This window comes from Typopeltis vanoorti, chromosome 7 (assembly GCF_054136105.1).
Source record: "Typopeltis vanoorti isolate ZY-2024b chromosome 7, IOZ_Tvanoo_1.0, whole genome shotgun sequence".
NCBI classification, from domain to species: domain Eukaryota; kingdom Metazoa; phylum Arthropoda; class Arachnida; order Uropygi; family Thelyphonidae; genus Typopeltis; species Typopeltis vanoorti.
In genome coordinates, this window is record NC_143555.1 from 61,925,979 (window position 1) to 61,949,917 (window position 23,939).

Consider the following 23,939-nt stretch of genomic DNA (forward strand, 5'->3'; position numbering starts at 1 on the left):
GTGGGAAGTCAATTGAATAAATTCATATGGAATAAGAGAGAAATTAGTCAGAACACTAAATTAGCTGTATACAAGACAGTGTTCAAACCAGTTTTAACTTATGGATCTGAGAGCTGGGTCAGAAGTAAAACACTTGACCAAAGACTAGAGACCACAGATATGAGAGTCCTGAGAAAGATTATAGGCGTGAACAGATGGCATCAATGGCAATATCATATTAAAAATGAGGTTATTAGGAAAGAACTTGACATTGTCAGCATCCAGGAATGCGTTAGCAGGGTTAATCTCAGGTGGTATGGTCACTTAAACAGAATGGGCGAGGAAAGATTAGCAAAACAACCCAGAGGAAGACCAAGATATAGGTGGATTGATATGGTACAAAGTGCTTTAGACGATAGAAATATAAGATCTGATAATGTTGGAGTCTTGACAAGTAACAGACTGATTTGGAGGAAAATTGTAGATAAGAAATTAATAATGATGTAATTTTTTTTTCATGTAGTACTATCATATCCTGTACACCCCTTGAGGGTACATGGCAGGAATTTGATGATGATGTTAGTTGTGCGTGTGTGTGTGTGTGTGTGTGTGTGTGTAGTAGTATTTTACATGCAAGTTTTATGTGGCTGTTATTTAAACTTAGTGTTGTTAGACAACTGCATTGCTTGACAAACTCCAGAATACCCTAAATAAGTATTATGAGATTATGAGGTGGTGACTATATTACAATCTGATTACTAAAATAGTGAGATCATCTTTCTTGGAGACTAGTGTTCATAACTCAAACTGACTCCCCGTTCTGATTTTACAGATGAAGCTGAAAGAGAAGCCAAATTAGTTGATGTCAGTAATAATCTAAACACAAATTGTTCACCTAATAACTAATACACTAGATAATTCTCATCTTTCTCCAAACACACTGAACCTTTTTTTCTTAATCAGCTTTTCCTCCAAATGCATTGTATCTAATAGCTTTTCTCTAGGAAAATCTGACCACTCCCTTTTCTACAGATTGATTTTCACCCTGCTAATCTCACCTCTGCATCCGTTGACATTACAATAGTACCAATTCAAATGACCTGGAATCCCTAAACATCCTTTCCATAATCTGATTACTGCTTTTACTCCCTAAGAAACTCTGCTCTGACAAAATAACTGAAAATCCTTACTGAAATAAAAGCCTAATTCATTATTCAACAGAAAAACCCCTGCATCTGTATCCAAGTCTTGTTTTCCAAGAAGTATGCCAAAGCAGTCTGTGATAAAATTCAACATACCTTAAATGGCTTGAATGAAAAACTCAAGCTTTATGCTTATCATATACTACAGCCTGCAACATCTGTAAATTATATCAACAAATCGAATACAAACTTTCTAAAGTACCGAATGCAAGAAACTTGTCCTCTGTTCCTAAGGCAGTTCCAACCTTTCTGATTCATTCCTCACTAATCTATTGTCTGTGCTTCCATCACTCAGATAGTACCATAATAACAATGCCAAAAGACAAAACTGACCACTTTGCATTAGTCTTCTCCTCCAACTCTTGTCTAGACAACCAATGAACTCCCTCTCCTACAACTACAAACAACTCAGTGCATGTCTCCTCTCATTTTTCAACAGAAAGTCATCAGAAAAATCCTCAATCTAAATGCTAATAAGATTTCTAGTTCACATAGTATCCTTCTAATTGTGCTAAAAACTTGCACTCAAAAATTAATCATTCAAGCATCTACCAAACAGCACTATCCAGCCTATTTCCAAAAAAAAAAAAAAAAAGAAAAAAAAAAGGAAAATAAGTCAGCCAATAAATTGCCTAACTCCTCACCTCATTCCTCTTAAAAATAATGAATATGGTCCTTAACATATCCAACTTTTTTTGTTACCTGGAGGTCCACAATTAATTAGTAACTGTCAATATGGATTCCACTACTCTCATTCCACACCAGATCTATTGCCAAACCTTACTCAACTTTTGAAGCAAGCAATTAAAAAGTGTGGAGAATCAGACAAGGTTGCACTTGACATTTCCATGACATTTGATCAGATCTAGCATAGAGAGATTTCCTTACCATGCTACTATCTTAATTAGCCTTCTGCTTATTGTGTGATACTGGATCATCAGTTTTCTCTCTAGTTGTTCATTGTGTATCATGACTGGTTTCCTCTCAGACAGAATTTCCTCTTCTTCTCAAATGAAGAAGAGGAACCTATTTCTCTTCATATGAAAAACCTTTAGTGATCAGATGATTTATGCTTCAAGATCTTCCATAACGAAAGTCTTAAACATTTGTCTCTCAGTGGGGCAAAAATAACCCAGTAAACTTCAATGCTAACGAACACAATCCTGTCCTCCTTCTTAGAAGAAAGATCTTACTTCATTCCTCCTTACTTTTAATAATATTCTGGTCACCATTAAAGATCCATCTCTTCATGGGTTGATTTTCAACACCTAGTCCTTCCTGGCACAAACAGCTTCTTCAACCTTCAAAAACTGGTGTCCCTATTTCTTTCAAAACATTACTGCTTGCATACACAACTGCTAGCATTATATAAATCTGAAATCTGTTAAACCAGTTCTCATATTTGGAGCAAGGAGCCAAAATCCTCTTTAAGAATGCTTCAATCCTCAAAAATCGAGGACTGAAAATTATCTAACTCTCATGCACATGCACAGCCCCCACCCACAGTCAATTTCCACGTGGAGCTCCATTTCTGCAATATGGCTTAAGGTACATTCATGGGCAATGGTCACCATCATTATTCCATGTTATTCTGAACATGTAAAAATGTGAGTGGTTCCACCTCTAAACTTACTGTACCAACTTCTCCTACTTTATTTCATTCAGTTTATCTCAGTTCTTTAGAAGAGGCTTCTCTATTCCAGTTCCCAATATCTATCACCTTCAGATTTCAAGTAACATATTAACAGAATCAATCCTTCTTTCTCTTGTTTATACACACAGCATTGTGTTATATATTTGTGACCTCACATGTGAGTTGACTTGTGTATTTTTATATATATGATGTTAATAACCATATTTTTGATGTGAAATTAACACAAAAAATTAAAAAGCAAATAATAAAATATCTACTCCTCATACATGAATTAAAATTACCTCAAGAAGCTCTTGAATGATATCCGATGTGAAAAAGTTTGGTTTCCAGCGAAAACTCTTTGATGAACGGCATTTACGGCTGCTTAGTGAGCCTAAAAGATAATAGTGCTAATCAAAAATTACTCAGCTGAAGATTAAATGTAACACATTTTATATAAAACATTTTTAGAGTATCAAAGAAGGAATTATGTAGAATATCTAAACAACACAGAAGCCCTGCAAACTGAACACACTAATTCCATGGACAAATGTCAGTGTAACTTCAATGTTTCTGAATGTACAGTTACACATTACAGATAAAAGACACTGCAGGCAAAGTATCATATTAATGGGAATCTGCTACAAGCAGTCAATGAAACAAGGCTTGGGGGTTTATGGATAGTGAGTTAAAATGCAGGGGCCTAACTGCTAAAGGTGGTTAAGGTTATCACATCAGATTATCAGAGGAGTAAAGTGGCTTGAAAAAGTTACATCTGGTTTCTAGAACAGGGTTTCTCATCATCATCAAATTCCTGCCATGCACCCTCAAGGAATGTACAGGATATGATAGTACTACATGAAAAATTTACATCATTGCTAATTTCCTATATACAATTTTGCTCCAAATCAGTCTGTTACCTGTCGAGACTCCAATTATTTGATCTTATATTTCTATCTTCTAAGGCACTTTTTATCAATCTACCTTTATCTGGGTCTTTTTTTCCTGCCAAACTGGCAGAGAACACTTGTTTTGCTAATCTTTCATCGCCCATTCTGTTTAAGTAACCATACCACCTGAGAGCTAATCTCAGGTGGTATGGTCACTTACGCATTCCTAGATCCCTGCTAACACATTCCTGGATGATGACAATGTCAAGTCCTTTCCTAATATCCTCATTTTTAATATGATATTGCCATTGATGCTACCTGTTCATACCCCCAATCTTTCTGAGGACTCTAATATCTGCAGTCGCTAGTCTCTGGTCAAGTGTTTTACTTCTGATACAGCTCTCAGATCCATAAATTAAAATTGGTTTGAACACTGTCTTGTATGCAGCTAATTTAGTGTTTTGACTAATTTCTCTCTTATCCCATATAAATTTATTCAGTTACTTCCTACCATACCAGCTTTGTTGATTCTGTTGTCTATTTCCATATTTAATTTACCATCTTCACTAAAAATCATTCTTAATTAGCTGAAATGTTTCACTTGTTCCATAAGTTCTCCATTCACAATGCAGTTGACATTTTCAATGCTTCTACCTATTTTCATTGTCTTTGTCTTGTTATTGCTTACTTTCACACCATATCTATTACACCAGTTATACAAATTAGTCAGGGAATATTGCATACTTGTAGCAGATTTATTTAGAAGTATAACATTATCTGCATAAAGCAAACAGCTGACATTAACATCTCCAATTTTGATATTAGGTTTAATACCACTTTCCTTCATAATGTGATCCTTATAGATAATGAATAACAGAGGGGATAACATACATCCTTGTCTGAAACCAGATTTAACATTAAACCATCTTCCTGTACTTCCTTCAATTCTAACTGCTGACTTACAACTCAAATAAAAATTAAGTATTGATATAATGATACACTGATATAATGCCCCATTGACACCATATAAATAGCGTTTTGAATAGCTCTCTCTCTTGGCACCTTGTCATATACCTTTTCCAGATCTACAAAACTTAAATACAGATCTTTGTTATATTCCCATGATTTTTCAATTATTTGTCTTAAAGTGAAGATCTGATCCTCTTCTATTTGGTCTGAATCCAGCTTGTTCTTCACCAAGCTTTTCTTCCACAATACTTCACAACCGTTTCTCAATATACTTGCATAAATCTTACCAGGAACACTCAGTAGAAAAATACCTCTGTAATTTTCACAGTCAGTTTTATTTCCCTTTTTTATATATGAGTACTAGGAGAGCTCTACTCCGATCATCTGGAATCCATCCCTCTGTTCAGGCGTTCTAAATTATGCAGTGCAGCCACTGTAATACTTTTATACCTCCATACTTGAACATTTCTGGTCGAATATCATCTACTCCAGCTGCCTTTGATGACTTTTTCTACTTCAAGAAACGATATGTATTGTGAATATATTTTTTTGGCCACTAACTTAATTTTAGAATAAGATTAAGGTTTTTTTATGGACCAATGAATTTAATAATAAATTATGCCAAAAGTTTCACTAACTGGACTGTTTGGCTTCTTCAAGGCATACAAAATGGTAAAGACAACTCAAAGTTGCTAGTACATAGAACAAACATATAAAATATAACAAAATTAAAAAGACGTGTAATATCATACGCATGGAGTGTGGGTGTGTTTCATTAGTGACTGTTGTGTGTGCATGCTCTGTAGTTTGCAGTGAAATTAAATTCTGGCATGCTTAGCGATCTTATTAGGGTTTTCCATATGTTAGGCAGTTCCTTGTTTTCTGTTTAGGCTGCTTTCAGAGCAGGGAACCAGTGGCTTCTTTGAAGCAGCACTGGAAATCTTCTTCTAGATAAGGCATGGAACTTTTGGCCCATTTAATGGTGTGGCTTGTGTTGAAGAAGTGGAGGGCTAATCTGGAGCTATCTATTCTGTTGTTTTTAACATCCCCCAAGTGTTCCTTCTATATTTCAAGATATTTCAAGACTTTTGATGTCTGACCTATGTAGTTTAAACCACAAGAGCAAGGGATGTTGTATACTCTAGCATATTTGAAGGCATTGCTGTCTTTTGATGACCTTAATAATATGTTTTGGATCATCTTGATCAGTTTGAAAGTTACTCTAATTTCAAAAGGTTCAAAGAGTGTTGCAATCTTTTTTTTGACACTGTTCCTGCATAAGGGATGGCAACTGAGGATTTATATTGAGTCTTGGCAGATTGTTGTTGTGTAGGGGTTGCTATGAAGTATCTTTTTAATTAAAATTCTTGGATTGCCATTGTTTACCAGGGTCTATGATATATCAGTTAATTCATCCTGAAGGTCTTTTTCTTCTGATATGATGCTGGTGGCTCTATTTTTGAGCATGTGTATGATGCTAATTTTTGAGAAATGTGATGAGTAGACGAGAAGAGAAGATAACATCCAGTATGGGTTGGTTTAAGGTAGATTTTAAGGTTGATATGCCCATCTGCTTTATTTTTTGATTAGAGTATCTAAAAATGGTAGTTGTCTATCCTTCTCAAGTTCCAAGGTGAATTAGATACCCTAATCAAAAAACAAGCAGATGGGCATATCAACCTAAGGTCTACTATAAACCAACCCAGATGTTATCTTCACTTCTCGTCTGCTCACCACATTTCTCAAAAACTTAGTATCATACACATGCTCAAAAAATAGAGCCACCAGCATCATATCAGAAGAAAAAGACCTCCAGGATGAATTAACTCATATATCGAATGGGATTCTAACTGGCAACCTTTTGGCTGAAGAGCAGATACGCTTACCGCTCGGCCAACCAGGCTCGCCAATTTAGTGTTTAGCATTGAATACTATGGTTACTCCTCTTCCTTGATTGCCATTGCCTGAATATAACATTTTGTAGTTACTGCTCAGAAAAATCTCACTAGTTTTTGTCTTTTTTTGTTTCAGTCACCCCTATTATGTCGATCTGGTACTTATCTAATTCCTCAGCTAGCTCCATTTCTTTGCCATTCAGGTTTCTTACGTTGATAGTATAATAAATTTAGTTTAATCCTTTATCCAAGTGTAAGCAAACGAAGTCTGAGCCTGAAGTATCTTCAGGACTGAGGCAATCCATAGTAAAGGTAGACCAAGCTCTCATCACTCCTTGTCTCAGTATCTCCCATAATGCAAAGCACATCTCCTTGCGGAGATGTACAATGCTATGCATTAAGGGAAAGGCCACTACCCAGACCGGTTTCGACCTTCATTGAAGTCTCATCGGTGGGAGCCAGACCCAGAAGTGGCGATACTAAGGCAGAAACAATGGAGAGGTCATATTTACTCAGTCCTGAAGATACTTCAGGTGCAAACTTTGTTTGCTTACACTTGGATAAAGGATTAAACTAAATTTATTATAGTCTAACTAAGTTGAAAATAAACTTCCAAAATATGTTGATAGTACCGATCTTCAACTCTGGTGATGTTGAGATGAGGCAGGGTTTCTGGACCATGCAAAAAACAAAAAAATAAATGAAAGAATACAAAAAAAAAAAAAAATACACACACATACAAAAGTGGTTTCATAAGTTTCGGGCTTGACTAACTTTTAGAAGCGATAGAAAGAAAACAAAAATTAATCGTCTAGGTCACTTTTCAACATAATCTGTCTTTAATTCAACACATTTTTCACATCTTGGAATTAATATTTCTATGCCCTTGAAAAAATAGTCTGTACTTTTGTCTACAAAATGGCCTAAAACAGCATATTTCACCTCATTGTCATCTGCAAATTTTCTTGCTTGAAGGTCTTTCTTCAATTTTGAGAAGAGGTAATAATCACTGGGTGCTAGATCTGGGGTGTAGGGTGGGTGGGTGTTCAATCTCCTGGAAGACAGTCCTTCACTGCAGCTTTCGCAACAATAGTAGTATGGCCTGGAGCATTGTCGTGAAACAGGCAAACACCATGACTCAGCATTCCTTGCCTCTTCTCCTTTATGGAGTCGTGCAGTTTCTGCAGGAATGAGGCATAATATTCTGCATTCAAGTCAATCAAGAGAATTCCCCAGCAATCCCAAAAGATTGTTGCCATGATCTTCTTGGTGGACCAAGTGATCTTGACTTTTCTCAGTGGTGCTTTGCTGGTTTGCACCACTAGATGGATTCCCTTTTGGAAAGAGGATCATAATAGAGGACCATGATAACAAGAAAACCAGTGTCTTCCCATGACTTCTTTAGCTAGTTTTACAGAGTGCTTTGCTTTCTTAAATTTTTCTCTGTATTCCCTAAGAGAACAAGTTGACTTACTTGCCAGGAACTTTTGATATGCTTTTTTTTCCTTCCCTTTACTGCGACTTTAACTTCCTTGTACACCATGGAATTCCATTTTTATATCCTTGCAATCTCACCACATGCCTCTCTGACTGAATCAGTTAATGTGTTCCTTCAGAATTTGTCACTGAATCTCCAAGATTTGTTTCTATTTTCATATTTTTTTTTCTTGAATGATGTTTGCATATTTCAGTCTACAGTTCACTTCTGAAAGCTGATTGATTTTGACTCATTTTAAAACTTTCTCACATAATCTTCTTTTCAACATGAAATTCAATTTTATCCTGCTCAAAAATAAGTAGTGACACTTCTTATTTCAAATCCTCTGTATACTCTTGTGTCCTGAACCAGTACAAAAACATCACTATGAATTATATAACATAGTCAATGAGACTTTTCTTATTTCTTGCATCTTCTCTCCATGTGAATTTGTGGATATTTTTATGTTGGAACATAAGTAATAACCAGTCCATGTCCAGAGCAGAAATCCAACAAGTATTTGCCATTATTATTAGCTTTGCTCTCTTCTACAAATTTTCCCAAAACATTTTTATCATCATCATCAAATTCCTGCCATGTACCTGCAATGGGGTGTACAGGATATGATAGTACTACATAAAAAATTTACATCATTACTAACTTCCTATCTACAATTTTCCTCCAAATCAGTCTGTTACTTGTCAAGACTCCAACATTATCAGATCTTATATCTCTATCGTCTAAGGCACTTTGTACAGTATCAATCCACCTATATCTTGGTCTTCCTCTGGGTCGTTTTCCTACCAACCAGGCAGAGAACACTTGTTTTGCTAGTCGTGCCCATTCCTTGCCCATTCTACTTAAGTGACCATATGACCTGAGATTAGCTCTGCTAACGCATTCCTGGATGCAGACAATGTCAAGTTCTTTCCTAATATCCTCGTTTTTAATATGATATTGCCATTGATGCCATCTGTTCATGCCTCTAATCTTTCTCAGGACTCTCATATCTGCGGTCTCTAGTCTTTGGTCAAGTGCTTTACTTCTGACCCACCTCTAAGATCCATAAGTTAAAACTGGTTTGAACACTGTCTTGTATTAAGCTAATTTAGTGTTCTGACTAATTTCTCTCTTATTCCATATGAATTTATTCAATTGACTAACTACCATACCAGCTTTGTTGATCCTGTTGTCTATTTCCATATTTAACTTACCATCTTCACTAAAAATCATGCCTAAGTAGCTAAAATGTTTTACTTGTTCCACAGGTTCTCCATTCACAACGCAGTTGACATTTTCAACGATTCTGCCAATTTTCATTCTCTTTGTCTTTTTATTGCTGCCTTTCATACCATATCTATTACAACAGTGATTGAATATAGTCAGGGAATCTTGCAGACTTGTAGCAGATTTATTTAGAAGTATAACATCGTTTGCATAAAGCAAAGAGTTGACATTAACATCTCCAATTTTGATATCATGTTTAATACCACTTTCCTTCATAATGAGATCCATATAGATAATGAATAACAGAGGGGATAATGAACATCCTTATCTCACACCAGATTTAACATTAAACAATCTTCCTGTACTTCCATCAATTCTAACTGCTGACTTACAACGCAAATAAAGACTAAATATTGCTTGATATAATGTCCCATTGACATCATATAACTGTAGCGTATTGAATAGCTTTTCTCTTGGCACCTTGTCATATGCCTTTTCAAGATCGACAAAACTAAAAATTTCATCTTTCTTATATTATCATGTTTTCTCAACTATTTGTCGTAAAGTGAAGATCTGATCCTGACAGCCTCTATTTGGCCTAAATCCAGCTTGTTCTTCACCAAGATTTTCTTCCACAATTCTTCTCAACTGTTTCTAAAGTATACTTGCATAAATCTTGCCAGGAACACTCAGTAGGGAAATACCTCTGTAATTCTCAAATTCAGTTTTATTTCCCTTTTAATATATGGGTACTATGAGAGCTCTACTCCAATCATCCGGAATTCATCCCTCTGTCCATGCTTTCTGAACTATGCAATGCAGCCACTGTAAGACTTTAATACCACCATACTTCAGCATTTCTGGTCGAATATCATCTACTCCTGCTGCTTTTCCACATTTCAAGCCTTTGATGGCTTTTTCTACTTCAAGAATGGATATGTATTCCTGACTGTATGCCTGTTGAGTGTTTTTTTACCACTGTGCTATCACTGCTTGTTTCGTTTAGCAATTTTTCGAAGTAATTACTCCATATGTCAAGGATATCTTTTTGTCCCATTTTCATGTCACCTTTATCATCTCTAACTCCTCTTACAGCACTCTTTCCTCCATTTCTAAGCTTCTTCAACAACCTCCAGAATATCTTACCACCTTCTTGATATTTATTTTCTATGTTCTTGCCAAAGTCTTCCCATGACTTTTGTTTAGCTTGTTTTACATAGTGTTTAGCTTTCTTACATTTGTCTCTGTATTCTTTAAGAGCACAAGCTGACTTATTTGATAGGAACTTTTGATATGCTTTCTTCTTTTCCTTCACTGCCTGTTTAACTTCCTGTGTCCACCAGGGAGTTCTAATTTTTTTATCCTTGCAGACAACCTCACCACATGCATCTCTGGCAGAATCAATCAATGTTTTCTTCAGAGTTAGACACTGAATCTCCAAGGTTTGGTTCCTGCTCTCAAACGCTTTCATTTTTTTTTCAAAAGTATTTGTGTATTTTAGTTTACAGTTCACATCTGAGAGCTGCTCAATTTTTATTCTGTTTAAAACTTTCTTACATGTTTTTGTTTTCAGTATGAAATTCAATTTTATCCTGCTCAAGACTAAATAGTGATCGCTTCCAATTTCAAATCCTCTGTACACTCTGGTGTCCTGCACCAGGGAGAAAACATCACTATCAACAATAGCATAGTCAATGAGACTTTTCTTATTCCTTGCCTCTTCTCTCCATGTGAATTTGTGCACATTTTTATGTTGGAACATGGTGTTAGTAATAACCAGTCCATGTCCTGAGCAGAAATCCAACAGATATTTGCCATTATTATTAGCTTTGCTCTTTTCTCCAAATTTTCCCAAAATATTTTTGTATGTCTGACAATCATTTCCTATTCTGCTATTTAGATCCCCAACAAGGACCAACTTTTCCTTTTTCATTTTGTCAGTTTCTTTCTCTAAAAGCCTCAAAAAATTCCTCCACTTCTACTTTAGTAGAACCTTCTGCGGGACCATAGGCACAAATAAGTCTCATTGTCCAGTTCCCCATTCTCATATTTGCCCACATCACTCTACTTGAGACTGCCTGCCATTCAAGAAGATTAGCCTCATATTTAGTGTTGAATACTATGGCTACTCCTTCTTTTCCTTGATTGTTATTGCCTGAATATAACATTTTGTATTTATTGCTCTGAATGATCTCGCCAGGTTTTGTCTTTTTTGTTTCAGTCACCCCTATTATGTCGATCTGGTACTTATCTAATTCCTCAGCTAGCTCCATTTCTTTGCCATTCAGGCTTCTTATGTTGATAGTACCGATCTTTGACTCTGGTGATGAGTTGAGGTGTGTTTTTGGGTTTGTTCCAGTAGCTCACTTTTCGCTGTTCACCCTGGTTTCCTGGCGAAAACAACGGGGGCCTTGTTTAACCGGGCGACGCCCCAGCCGGCATGAAATTTTGTCATGTTGTACCATCATTTTGTATTTTGGTTTCTATGTGTCTGGTAATCATTTCCTACTCTGCTGTTTAGATCTTCAACAAGTATCAACTTTTTCTTTTTCATTCTGTCAGTTGCCTTTTTTATGCCTGTAAAAATTCCTCCATTTCTTCCTTTGTAGAATTTTCTGTGAGTTCCTAGGCATAAATAAGCCTCATTGTTCAGTTCTCCATTCTGATATTTGTCTGCATCATTCTACTTGATATTACCTGTCATTCAAGAAGATTATCCTCATATTTAGTATTGAATACTATAGCTACTCCTTTTCCTTGATTGTTATTGCCTGAATATATTTCACATTTGTTGCCCAAAAATAGCTCCCATTTTTATCTTCTTTATTCAGTCACACCTACTAAGTCATTCTACTACTTATCAAATTCTTCTGTAAGTTCCATTTCTTTCCCATTGAGGCTTCTTATGTTGATAGTACCAATCTTGAACTCTGTTGATGTTGAGTTGGGATGGGTTCTGGGATTTGTTCCAGTAGCTGACTTTGAACTGGTTCCCTGACAAAAACAATGGAGGCCTTGTTTAACCAGACAACATCCTTGCCAGTATGAAATTATGTCATGCTGGAAATTATGAAATTATGCAAAATAAATTCCATTATTTTGCATAATTTGGTCAGCTAAATCCTAAATTGCCAGCCCATCCTCATTCATTCAGTATCCAGGCAGATACTTAACACAGTGCACCATAAAAAAGGTGAAGAATGGATAACAGGTCAGAAGTCCTGGTAGGTTCTTCACATTCCTTAACAATCTACATGATGGTCTCTCCTTCCAGTTATACAGCTTTGGCCCATCTTCGTCCTTTAATCCAAGAAAATCAAAAATCCATTTTAGCATAATTATGGGCTATTTCAATAAGGTGGGAGAAAAATGACTGAAAAAATTTTGATTCTTCCAAGTTTCCAACCTTAAATTATTTGGTTTCTGCATCATATTTTCTTAAAATAGTTAGGCTGGATTCTATTACTTTTTTTAACAGTGATTGTGTGTGCATGCGTGCATGTGTGTAACTGCACTGAATTGCAACATATCACAAAATGAGTAATATAATAAGATGGGGGAAATCATGATATGGTCAGCAACATGCAGCTATAGAATCTTAAAAATATTCATAGAAAAGTGATTTAAATATGACAATTAAATCAGGTAGTAGCATATCCTCAATGCAGAGGTTGCAAATTCAAATTATGCCATAGGCTTGGATGTACACGAGTGTCTTTAGGTGGTAGATGAATTTCACTCCCTGGTGTGAGACTATTGTGCTGCTTACTAGAGGTCTGAAGTGGCTTGAAAAAGTCCCATGTTTAGTCTCTAGAGCAGGGTTTCTGAATCAGGTAAAAATGAATAAAACATTAATAAAAAATACAAAAAGCATACTTATCCCACCCATGGGACAAATATACTATCGGCTTACAACTTCCCATGGGATGAAGTCACTTAAATATATATCTCATATGCTATAGCTAAATAATAGTAATTCCCATTTGTAGTTACCTACCTATGTGATAGATGATGATTATTCTAAAGTAAAAGCAAAGCTTGAGCATTTATATGTATGGTCTGTTTTTGCCATTTTTAAAATCACAAGATATAAAGAAATTTCATAGCGCAAACTTTCAAAATTCTGGCTAGCTGCCCTCAACTTTTGTGAACCATTTAATTAATTTCAATAATGCATAAATTGAGTCATAAATATGTAAGCAATTTCTGTCCTCTTGTACTACAGGAATGAAAGAAACATCTCATTACTTAGTATAACCTTTCATTTTCTGTTAACTGCCTACAGGCATAAAGTGCACATTCAAATTTATTATTACCTCATTTAGGCTCTATATTTTTTAAACTATTCAAAATACATACATTTATACTTATTCTTAAGTAACAATCATCATTTTTCTTGGAATACTAATGGTTTCAAATCCTGTTCTAGGATGCTTTTTGTTTGTTAAGCTCTTTATGAGGGATTTTCAAACAAAACAATTAGGCATTTTAAACATCATGCTAGATTTTTACTTTCGAAATATTTCATTTTTCTAAGTGTATTATTAATGCTTATAGAGCATACATAAATTATTTAATGCAAAATTTCTACAAACACAGACAAACATGTGCATATATACAGCATATATATATGAACTTGCTATTTTTTGCTTTTTATCCAAAGTAATATGCATCCTCCTCAGTATCACCCCCATGCAAACACATCAGAAAAATTTGAATATTAGATTAGGGTTGTGCAGGTTTAGCAATGTCAGCATCAGACAATAATGATTAATGGGGAGAAGCAAGAAGTTTTCTGATTTTGAAGCTGCAGAAGACTTTACAGAAATATTTCAAAACTTGTTCTAGATAACAAGTTATAGTATCGAATGAACATGTTACTATTCAATAGATATAATTACTCTTTTGTACTTTATCAATATCTCCAGCTCTTAAAAAATACAAAAACTTATAAAAAAAATATCTTTTTATAAGTGGATAAGAAGTATATTCCAGTGCATACATGCTACAAGCATCCTTCACATGTTCAATAATGTTTCTTGTTTTTTTTATGTAATTATGTAATATTACATAGTTACAACCCCATTATACTTCTCAGATATGTACATAAATAAATTTCATTTTTATTAAAATGCACCAGATATAATGTTATTTCATACCAGAATGATAAATCAACTTCAGTCAAATGTCAATCTTTAGTTTGAAAAAATGTTGAGTAAATATAAGCAGTCATTCTGGAAGAATTACTATCTGCATATTAAACGTGCATCAACAGACAGGAAATATAAGTCCATCAGTTTTGTATTACCAACTAAGAATTGTAATCTATGCTGTTAGTACTGCTTTATGATTTCAGTGAGATAAGAGTTTAATCATGCAAAGACACTAATTAGACTAAATAACAATACTCAATATCGAGTAGTCCTGATATCACTCTTCTTATTATCTTTTAATTATAAATTACCTGTTAATGTACTCTATGCATGGATCTATAATAATTTTTTTCTTTCTGTTATATGTATTTACTTCTACTTCCTCATTACATCAGTGAGTTGCTAAAAGAATTTAAGAACAAGGGACTACTGCAAATTAACACTGTGATATATTTTGATGCCCAAGGATTTTTAATTATACTCTATGCAGATTTTCAATATTATAACATTTACTAACAGAAATTCATTTAGCATGTCAAATAGAAGCATTTGGTCAAACTAAGTAATGAAAACTAACTGTAGGTGTTAATTTTTTCATTTTTATGTCCTTTTAGTAATTTTTAAAAATGGGATAAAAAAAGCAATAATGAACTAAGAAGAAACAAAAAAAAAAGTGAAATATTTTACTAATAAAGTTCAGTTATCAGATTGTTTATAATTTGGAAAAAGTGATGCTTGAGTAGGTGAGTACAAGTCTGCTTCATAAAAAGGTACTATGTAGCATAGTCAGAAAAATGACCATATCCATTGATTAGTGGGTTCAAACACCTTCTCTGGGTGCTAGAAATGTTAAAATGGCATTTTTTTCTAAAGGATGTTTAAACAGTTGCAAGCAGAGAAGGAAGAGTTCCTCCATCTCTGAAATACAGCTTTCCCACTCTAAAACACTTAAAGTGGCTGAAGAACACATGCTTAAAAGTTAACAGGTATGTGTGTGCGCACACACACAAAAACACACACATACACTCATAGCATTTAAGGCCCTACTCTTCCTAAAAAAAATAATCATTAAGAAAAATCAAGACAAAATAAAAATTGTTTCTTCTGATATACCTTAAATACAAAATTATCTTTTGTTCAGTTATTGTGAATCATCTGAAAAGTGGAAAAATGACTTGGCATTTTGGATAGGAATCGATCTCACTGCTTATTACTTGACCTGTTCCTACAACAATAAAGGCTTTATGCATCTTCTATCTCACTGAGGCCAATAGTATAAGAGAAAAAGGAAATAAGAGAAATGAATGTTGGAAATAATCAAAGAATTGTTGAATGAGATAAAGCCTACTATTGGCAGAAAAAAAAACCGACGTATGATTTCACAGTCCCTGATGTTGTCAAATGAATTGAAACAAATTGCAAAATTATGAATCACAACCAGATGGCAATGTCACTTGAGAATGAGAATAATAAAGAAAGAAATGAACAAGCACTAACTCAGCTGACAATTTGAAAAACATGTTGAAAGTTCTTGAGTTCCAAATTCTTATCTAGTCAATTATTCTTCCAAAAGGATCACTTAATGCTAAGTATGAATGAGCGATTACATTTGGTGATATTTGTCACCCTTAGGCAATAAAATTATTACATATCTGTAATTATTTTATACTGATATAGTTTCCAAAGTGCTAAAAGACATTGTGTAAAACGAGCAATAACATCGAGAAAGAGATGAACCATGTAATAAATTTAGTTTAATCCTTTATCCAAGTGTGAGCAAACAAAGTTTGCACCTTAAAGTATCTTCAGGACTGGAGTAAGGTGGTGCAACACCAGGGCGACTCCTTGCAAAGGTGGGGCAAGCTACCAACACTATCTCAGCATCTCCCATAATGCCAAACATATCTCCTTGCAGATATGTCTAATGTTATGCATTAAGGGAAGGGCCACTACCCAAACTACTTTCGACCTTTATTGAGGTCTCTTCAGTGGGAGCCAGGCCCAAGTGGAGATACCAGCCAGAAGCATTAGCAAGGTCATCTCCACCTATAGGAATTGCCAAATGGTGTGCCACCTTTTTAATAAAATACTTTGGATTTAGAGAAAGATGTTGAAAGTTTATTTTTCACTTGGTTAGAATATAATAAATTTAGTTTAATCCTTTATCCAAGTGTGAGCAAACAAAGTTTGCACCTTAAAGTATCTTCAGGACTGGAGTAAGGTGGTGCAACACCAGGGCGACTCCTTGCAAAGGTGGAGCAAGCTATCAACACTCCTATCTCAGTATCTCCCATAATGCAAACCACCTCCTTGCGGATATGTCTAATGTTATGTATTAAGGGAAGGGCCACTACCCAAACTAGTTTCAACCTTTATTGAGGTCTCTTCAGTGGGAGCCAGGCCCAAGTGGAGATACCAGCCATTAGCATTAGCAAGGTCATCTCCACCAATAGGAATTGCCAAATGGTGTGCCACCTTTCTAATAAATTACTCTGGATTTAGAGAAAGATGTTGTAAGTTTATTTTTCACTTGGTTAGAATATAATAAATTTAGTTTAATCCTTTATCCAAGTGTGAACAAAAAAGTTTGCACCTGAAAGTATCTTCAGGACTGGAGTAAGGTGGTGCAACACCAGGGCGACACCACCTTACCCCACTCCTGAAGATACTTTCAGGTGCAAACTTTTTTGCTCACACTTGGATAAAGGATTAAACTAAATTTATTATATTCTAACCAAGTGAAAAATAAACTTTCAACATCTTTCTCTAAATCCAGAGTAATTTATTAAAAAGGTGGCACACCATTTGGCAATTCCTATAGGTGGAGATGACCTTGCTAATGCTTCTGGCTGGTATCTCCACTTGGGCCTGGCTCCCACTGAAGAGACCTCAATAAAGGTCGAAACTAGTTTGGGTAGTGGCCCTTCCCTTAATGCATAACATTAGACATATCCGCAAGGAGGTGGTTTGCATTATAGGAGATACTGAGATAGGAATGTTGGTATCTTGCTCCACCTTTGCAAGGAGTCGCCCTGGTGTTGAACCACCTTACCCCAGTCCTGAAGATAATTTCAGGTGCAAACTTTGTTTGCTCACACTTGGATAAAGGATTAAACTAAATTTATTATATTCTAACCAAGTGAAAAATAAACTTTCAACATCTTTCTCTAAATCCAGAGTAATTTAGTAAAAAGGTAGCACACCATTTGGCAATTCCTATAGGTGGAGATGACCTCGCTAATGCTTCTGGCTGGTATCTCCACTTGGGCCTGGCCCCCACTGAAGAGACCTCAATAAAGGTCGAAACTAGTCCGGGTAGTGGCCCTTCCCTTAATACATAACATTAGACATATCCGCAAGGAGATGTGTTTTGCATTATGGGAGACACTGAGATAGGAGTGTTGGTAGCTTGCTCCACATTTGCAAGGAGTCGCCCTGGTGTTGCACCACCTTACCCCAGTCCTGAAGATACTTTCAGGTGCAAACTTTGTTTGCTCACACTTGGATAAAGGATTAAACTAAATTTATTATATTCTAACCAAGTGACAAATAAACTTTCACAGATGAACCATGTGTTAAACAAAATAAGTAAATAAATAAAATAAGCACATATCTACCATAAGGTAAATAGAAAGAAGCACAAAAGTTTATAAAGAAAGCTAAGCAAAGTACCTCATTCTTCAAGGAAAATCAAATCTTCTCAGTCAACCAGCTCCATCTGATGATAGGCTTTAATTCTTATATGGAAATCTTGAAGAAAGATGTATCATGTTAACACTGTACATTCAGAAAAATATGAATAGTAGGACCTTGCTATTCACATGGTCCAGAAAGTAACTCTACAATGGACAAAATTGTAATTTGCAAATAAGACTATGGAAAAAAAGGGACTTAAAATCTCAGGGACCTAACCTCATTTTTTTGCCCATACACTTATTTGCTTATGTGCATTTTGGATTTGTCCAGTGTGGTGTTTTTCAGGGCATAGCTCCGCAAACAGCAAGGCTCTACCAAACCTGTGTTATACATGTAACATACATAATTGTATATTATGCTTTGACTTCACAGATATATAATAGCTAAGGTGGACTGTTAGACATACTTGACATATTTAATTAAATATTTCTCACTGTTCTTCACATAGCCAAATTAAAAAACAAAACTTTAGCTTGTATTAAATTCATTTCAAATTTCTTATTTAGAGTATATTTCTTAATAAATAACAGCAGGAGAGAAAATTTCTTCAATACTATTAAGTGTTTCAAAAACAATATGATTAAAGCATTTACTAAATATTTTGTACTGTACAGGAGTACATGTTTTTTGATTAGCTAAAAAAACTTGAGCCCATAATCAGTATAACTGTTAAAAAATGATCCTTTCAGATTGGGAAAAAATAGAATTTAGTCAAGTTTAACTCACCGTAGGTATTAAGCCTAATTTTATTACTAACCTATAGTCACTTATCAATAAACATTACATTTTTTATTTATTTTCATTATGAAACTAACCACATCTTCCTTCCACTTAACATGTTAGGCTCAGTAGCCTTTCTGGCAAGTAACTTGAATTTGTAAAACCTAAGTAACGTTATGATAAGGCAGTTGATTTTTACCTTAGTCTATTTCTCAACTGCATGTGTTCTCTAGCCAGTTTACATGGTTTGCTATATGAAACATTTGAATTTATGGAAGGAAACACTCTGCCACCTCTATATGAGATTTGGTAACTCGACTCTGGTTTAAAAGCCTATTTCCTTGCAACCACTAGGGCATGGTGACTAAAGTTATTTAAAATTAAGTTTTACATTATAAACCTTTCATTTAAAGGTTTACTTTTAACTGCTTCAAGAAATATAAAAAGGGAAATAGGAATACAACAATTATGAAACAAATGATTAAAATAAAAGTGTTTTTATGAATTACTTATGATTACAGGCAGTGCCAGCCAGGACTGTTTAATTTAGTATAATTTTTTAATGGTTTTAAAGAAACTTTCAACTATCATATTTATAATTACATATGATTTATTGCATCTTATTTATACTTCATTTCAGGTATCCAAGTATGGATTTTATCAAGCAAAATTAATTCACCTGGAGATATAAGATTTGATATTTAGAGACATGCATGACTTGAAAAAAGGATAATCACTGATAAAGGAATAGGCCTAATACAGATTATCCAGATGAAACTTAATTTCAAATCAAACATTACCTAACATCACTGGCATGACAAAACAATAGGCTGGTGTTCAGTGACTAGGAACTTTTGAAGAAATTCCAGTCATTACTCTGTTGGTAATGAGAATAATGATCAGATAAGTTGCAAAAATGCTACATGAATAAGCATGTACAACATGGTGTCCCTACCTGATAAAACTCTTTGGGATAAGCTTCATTCATGTGTCAAATGTTATATATATTTACTATTAATGAAATATAGCTTCTTAAACCCTGAAGTCTGTTATGGGGCACTGTATTAAACTTTTACATTGGTGCCCTTAATCGTAGCCATTTTTTTCTAAGCACTCTGAGTAGGCTTACAACACTTAGATCAAAGTTTTTTGAAGTGAGATGCGCACAGTTCTTTATGAAAACTTTTAAGGCAGTAGGGAGCACTTAATTTATAATGCCGACATTATCGACAAACACACTCAAATAATCCCCCTCCCCACCTCATTTTGATGTTCTTATATCAAATTTATTTCAGAGTAAATGTCTGTTACATAAACAATACAGTATATTTTTTCTCTAAAAATACTGAATACTTGCATAATAATAAACTGCAATCTTATCACTGAGAGAAATGGCTTAAGTATTCTTTTGCTTCTGGTCAAGAGATAAGGTGTGCTATAGCATTAGTCAGCAACCAGTTAATCACAACTGCAATATCAGTATCACTGAAAAATTTAATAAGCAGAAGAAAACTTTTTTTTCCCTCCTTCATTTTCAGAGTTAATTAGAAGACTATTAAAAACATTTTTCTTTTGTATAATAAAAATCTAACTGCATTTCAAGGATATTTTTATCCTGCTTTAACCAGAAATGCTGTGGGTTTTTCTACTGTCTTTGTTGCTTCAGAGCTTGTAAATGTATATAATTTTGTGCCCAACAGATATGAAAGCTACTGTGGGAGATTACTGACCCTTATATATCATAGATTAAGTCATTAAATCAAATAAAGCCAAACTAGCAAGTGTGAAATGTGTAAAATTTTCTATTCCTAAGTCTCAACAAGCCTTGAATGAGAAATATTGTTTTTCAAGATTTCACCTGTAAGGTTAGTAAAAACTGCCAGAAATTACATGTTAAGCATATTAATATTTAGGTTTCTTCAATCAAGTAAATGATTACATGGAAAATAATTTTCATGTTATTATGTAACCTCATTTGCTTTAAATAAATTATTTTGTATATATAAAATAAACAATCCCACATACTATGAACATGGAGACCACCACCTTGCTTATTCAAGAAGTGGAGTGAAAAACGTTGTGTTTGGTCTCTAGATTAGGGCTTCTGGATTATATAAAGCATTAAGTGAAACAAAAAAAAAAAAAATTATAAAAATTTATAAACAACCTTAGTCTAATCTCAGAGCTAATGTACAACAGGTTTACAATGTTCCAATGGTAGGAGTCAGGAAAAAACTTTCTATTCTTTATCAGTCTTTAATGCTAGATTAAGTGATTCAGGATAGAAGAACTGATCCAAGTTTTTCACATATACATCACCCTTATACCACTCATTTTTATTACCTTCCTGAAATGACTCAGATAAGATTTAGTTGCCTTTATTAAATGCTTGTGTATAGTGCTTTGCTCAAAATTATTCATATTAACTTTAGAAATTCAATGTATATCTTAAATTTTATGTGGAACTTCAAGGTAGTACAGGAAAATTAAGCACAGTGATGAGTTTATAATAAAACAATGAAACTGCACTATCATTTTTCCACAGTCTGCTATTAAATTTTATATTGATATCTGAGTTTTAACAGTGTTATTTACAAACATTGGATATACACAGTTCAGGCATTCACATAATGGTGTGAAACAATGTTACCAATATTGTTAAAGGGATGTAATGATACTGAAGTTATGAATTTTATGTTTCAGTCACATGTTCTGGTTAGCAGTAATGGACACTATTAATACACATATCAATATTAAATTTAATAGCAGCATGTAGAAAAATAGGACACTTTAATCTTACATTTAAATTTATTTAAATGTCAACCATATAAAATTAGTTCAAACTAGTTGGAACTCCACTTTTTATTGTGCTTTAATGAATATGAGATCAATAAACAGCAGTAAATATCCATGCAGTCCATAATTATTCTCTATATTTAAAAATCCTAAATCAAATTTCCTTTAATTTTTTTATTTTGTTATTTAAGGAAGTAAGGGCAATGTTTTCTCTCTCATTTTTATAATGCGTCCTTTTTTACTTTTTAAAATAAATGTTCCTTGTAAAATTAAAGAAAGAAAAATTTAAGGAAAGTAAAATTATAGTTTTGCAAGGTCATATGATTAGGTGATTAGATTAAGTGTTATCACACATTTTTTTTAATCTGTCTTCAAACAATTACAAAATTAAACTTTAATGTTTTTTTTTTTTTTTGTCATATATTTGGTACATTGGCCAAGTTGAAAACTGAATATTCGGTGTATATTTATTCAGCCAAGTCATGCTTTGATTGAGACATCCCTGGTTTCAAGTACTATAGCTTTAAGTAGAAAGATTTTCCACCTGGTTATAAATTATATTAAAATTGCCAAGAAATTATATTCTTCTTTAATCTTTCATGCAAGTGTAAGCAAAAAAAGTTTGCATGCAATGTATTTTCAAGACTAGATTACTTGTACATAAAGGATAATGACTTCTCAATAATTGCTTTATTATCCCATAATGCAAAGCACACATCCTTTCGAGTGTGTATAATGCATTGCATTATGGAAAGGGCCACTACCTAGAAGAGATACAAAGGTTGAATTAATGCAGAAATCATATTTCTCATATACAAGTAGTGAATAACTACTTATTAAAATATTTTGGATTAGAGTTAGCTGTACGAAGTTTTTTTCTCTTGGTTATAAATTAAATTAAAACTGCCAATTTTTAATTTATCCTTTTAGTCATAAGACTGAAAACAAAATCATGTGATATAGAAACAATTCTACAACACCAGCAAATGCTGTAGCCAAGTTACTATGAAATTATGATCTTAATGCAGTCAAAGTAATCCCACAGTGCAGATATTAACTGCACTACAGCAATCTTAATACTTAATTAAATAATCCTGTGCTACTAAGTGCTTAACTTGCTGAAATTCCAATGTCATCTGTGGAAACCAGACCCAGAAAGATACTAAAATTGAATTAATGCAAAATCAAATGTTATCCATGTACAAGAAGCAAAAAGATGCATCACCTTATTATTAAAATACTATGGATCAGAGATAGTCATAATTTGTTTTTCAATTGGTTGCAAAGTAAATTATACTTGCTAAGAAATTATATTCTTGTTTAATCCTTAATAAATTTAGTTTATTTAGTTTAATCCTTTATCCAAGTGTTAGCAAACAAAGTTTGCGCCTGAAAGTATCTTCAGGACTGGGTTAAGGTGGTACAACACCAGGGCAACTCGTTGCAAAGGTGGAGCAAGCTACCAACACTCCTATCTCAGTATCTCCAATAATGCAAAACACATCTCCTTGCGGATATGTCTAATGTTATGCATTAAGGGAAGGGCCACTACCCAGACTAGTTTCGACCTTTATTGAGGTCTCTTCAGTGGGAGCCAGGCCCAAGTGGAGATATCAGGCAGAAGCATTAGCAGGTCATCTCTACCTATAGGAATTGCCAGTTGGTGTGCCACCCTTTTTTAATAATTTACTCTGGATTTAGAGAAAGATGTTGAAAGTTTTATTTTTCACTTGGTTAGAGTATAATAAATTTAGTTTAATCCTTTATCCAAGTGTGAGCAAACAAAGTTTGCGCCTGAAAGTATCTTCAGGACTGGGTTAAGGTGGTACCAACACCAGGGCAACTCGTTGCAAAGGTGGAGCAAGCTAATCCTTCACCCAAGTATAAGCAAACAGTTTGTGCATGAAATATCTTAATGAATAGCTTTTGTATATTTGTATATAGAGAGGCTGTTGACTTCACATAAATTTCTTTAATATCCTACATAATGCAAAGCAAATTTCCTTTCAAATGTGTTTATTCAGGAAGATATTATTTAATACTTACCTAAGTGTATGCAAATTCTGTTTGCATACACTTAGGTAAGTATTAAATAAGAATATAATTTCTTGACAAGTATAATTCACTTTGTAACCAAGTGAAAAAACTTTCTACAGCAATCTCTGCTCTGGAACATTTCAATAAGGTGATACACCTTTTTTGCTACTCAGATATGGAAAATATACGACGTCTGCATTAATTCAACCTTGGCATCTTCCTGGGTAATAGCCCTTCCCATAATACATAGTAATATGTTGAAAAA

General features: G+C 34.2%; 1 protein-coding gene across 1 annotated transcript in view; it reads right to left on the reverse strand.

Annotated features, from left to right (window-relative positions):
* LOC150104721 (circadian locomoter output cycles protein kaput-like) overlaps positions 1-23,939 on the reverse strand; it is a 237,164-nt gene that overhangs the window by 133,497 nt on the left and 79,728 nt on the right. The window contains exon 4 of the mRNA XM_090395307.1: positions 3,117-3,208. Within this exon, the coding sequence (XP_090251433.1) occupies positions 3,117-3,208 (92 nt within the window). The remainder of the gene's footprint in view (positions 1-3,116; positions 3,209-23,939) is intronic.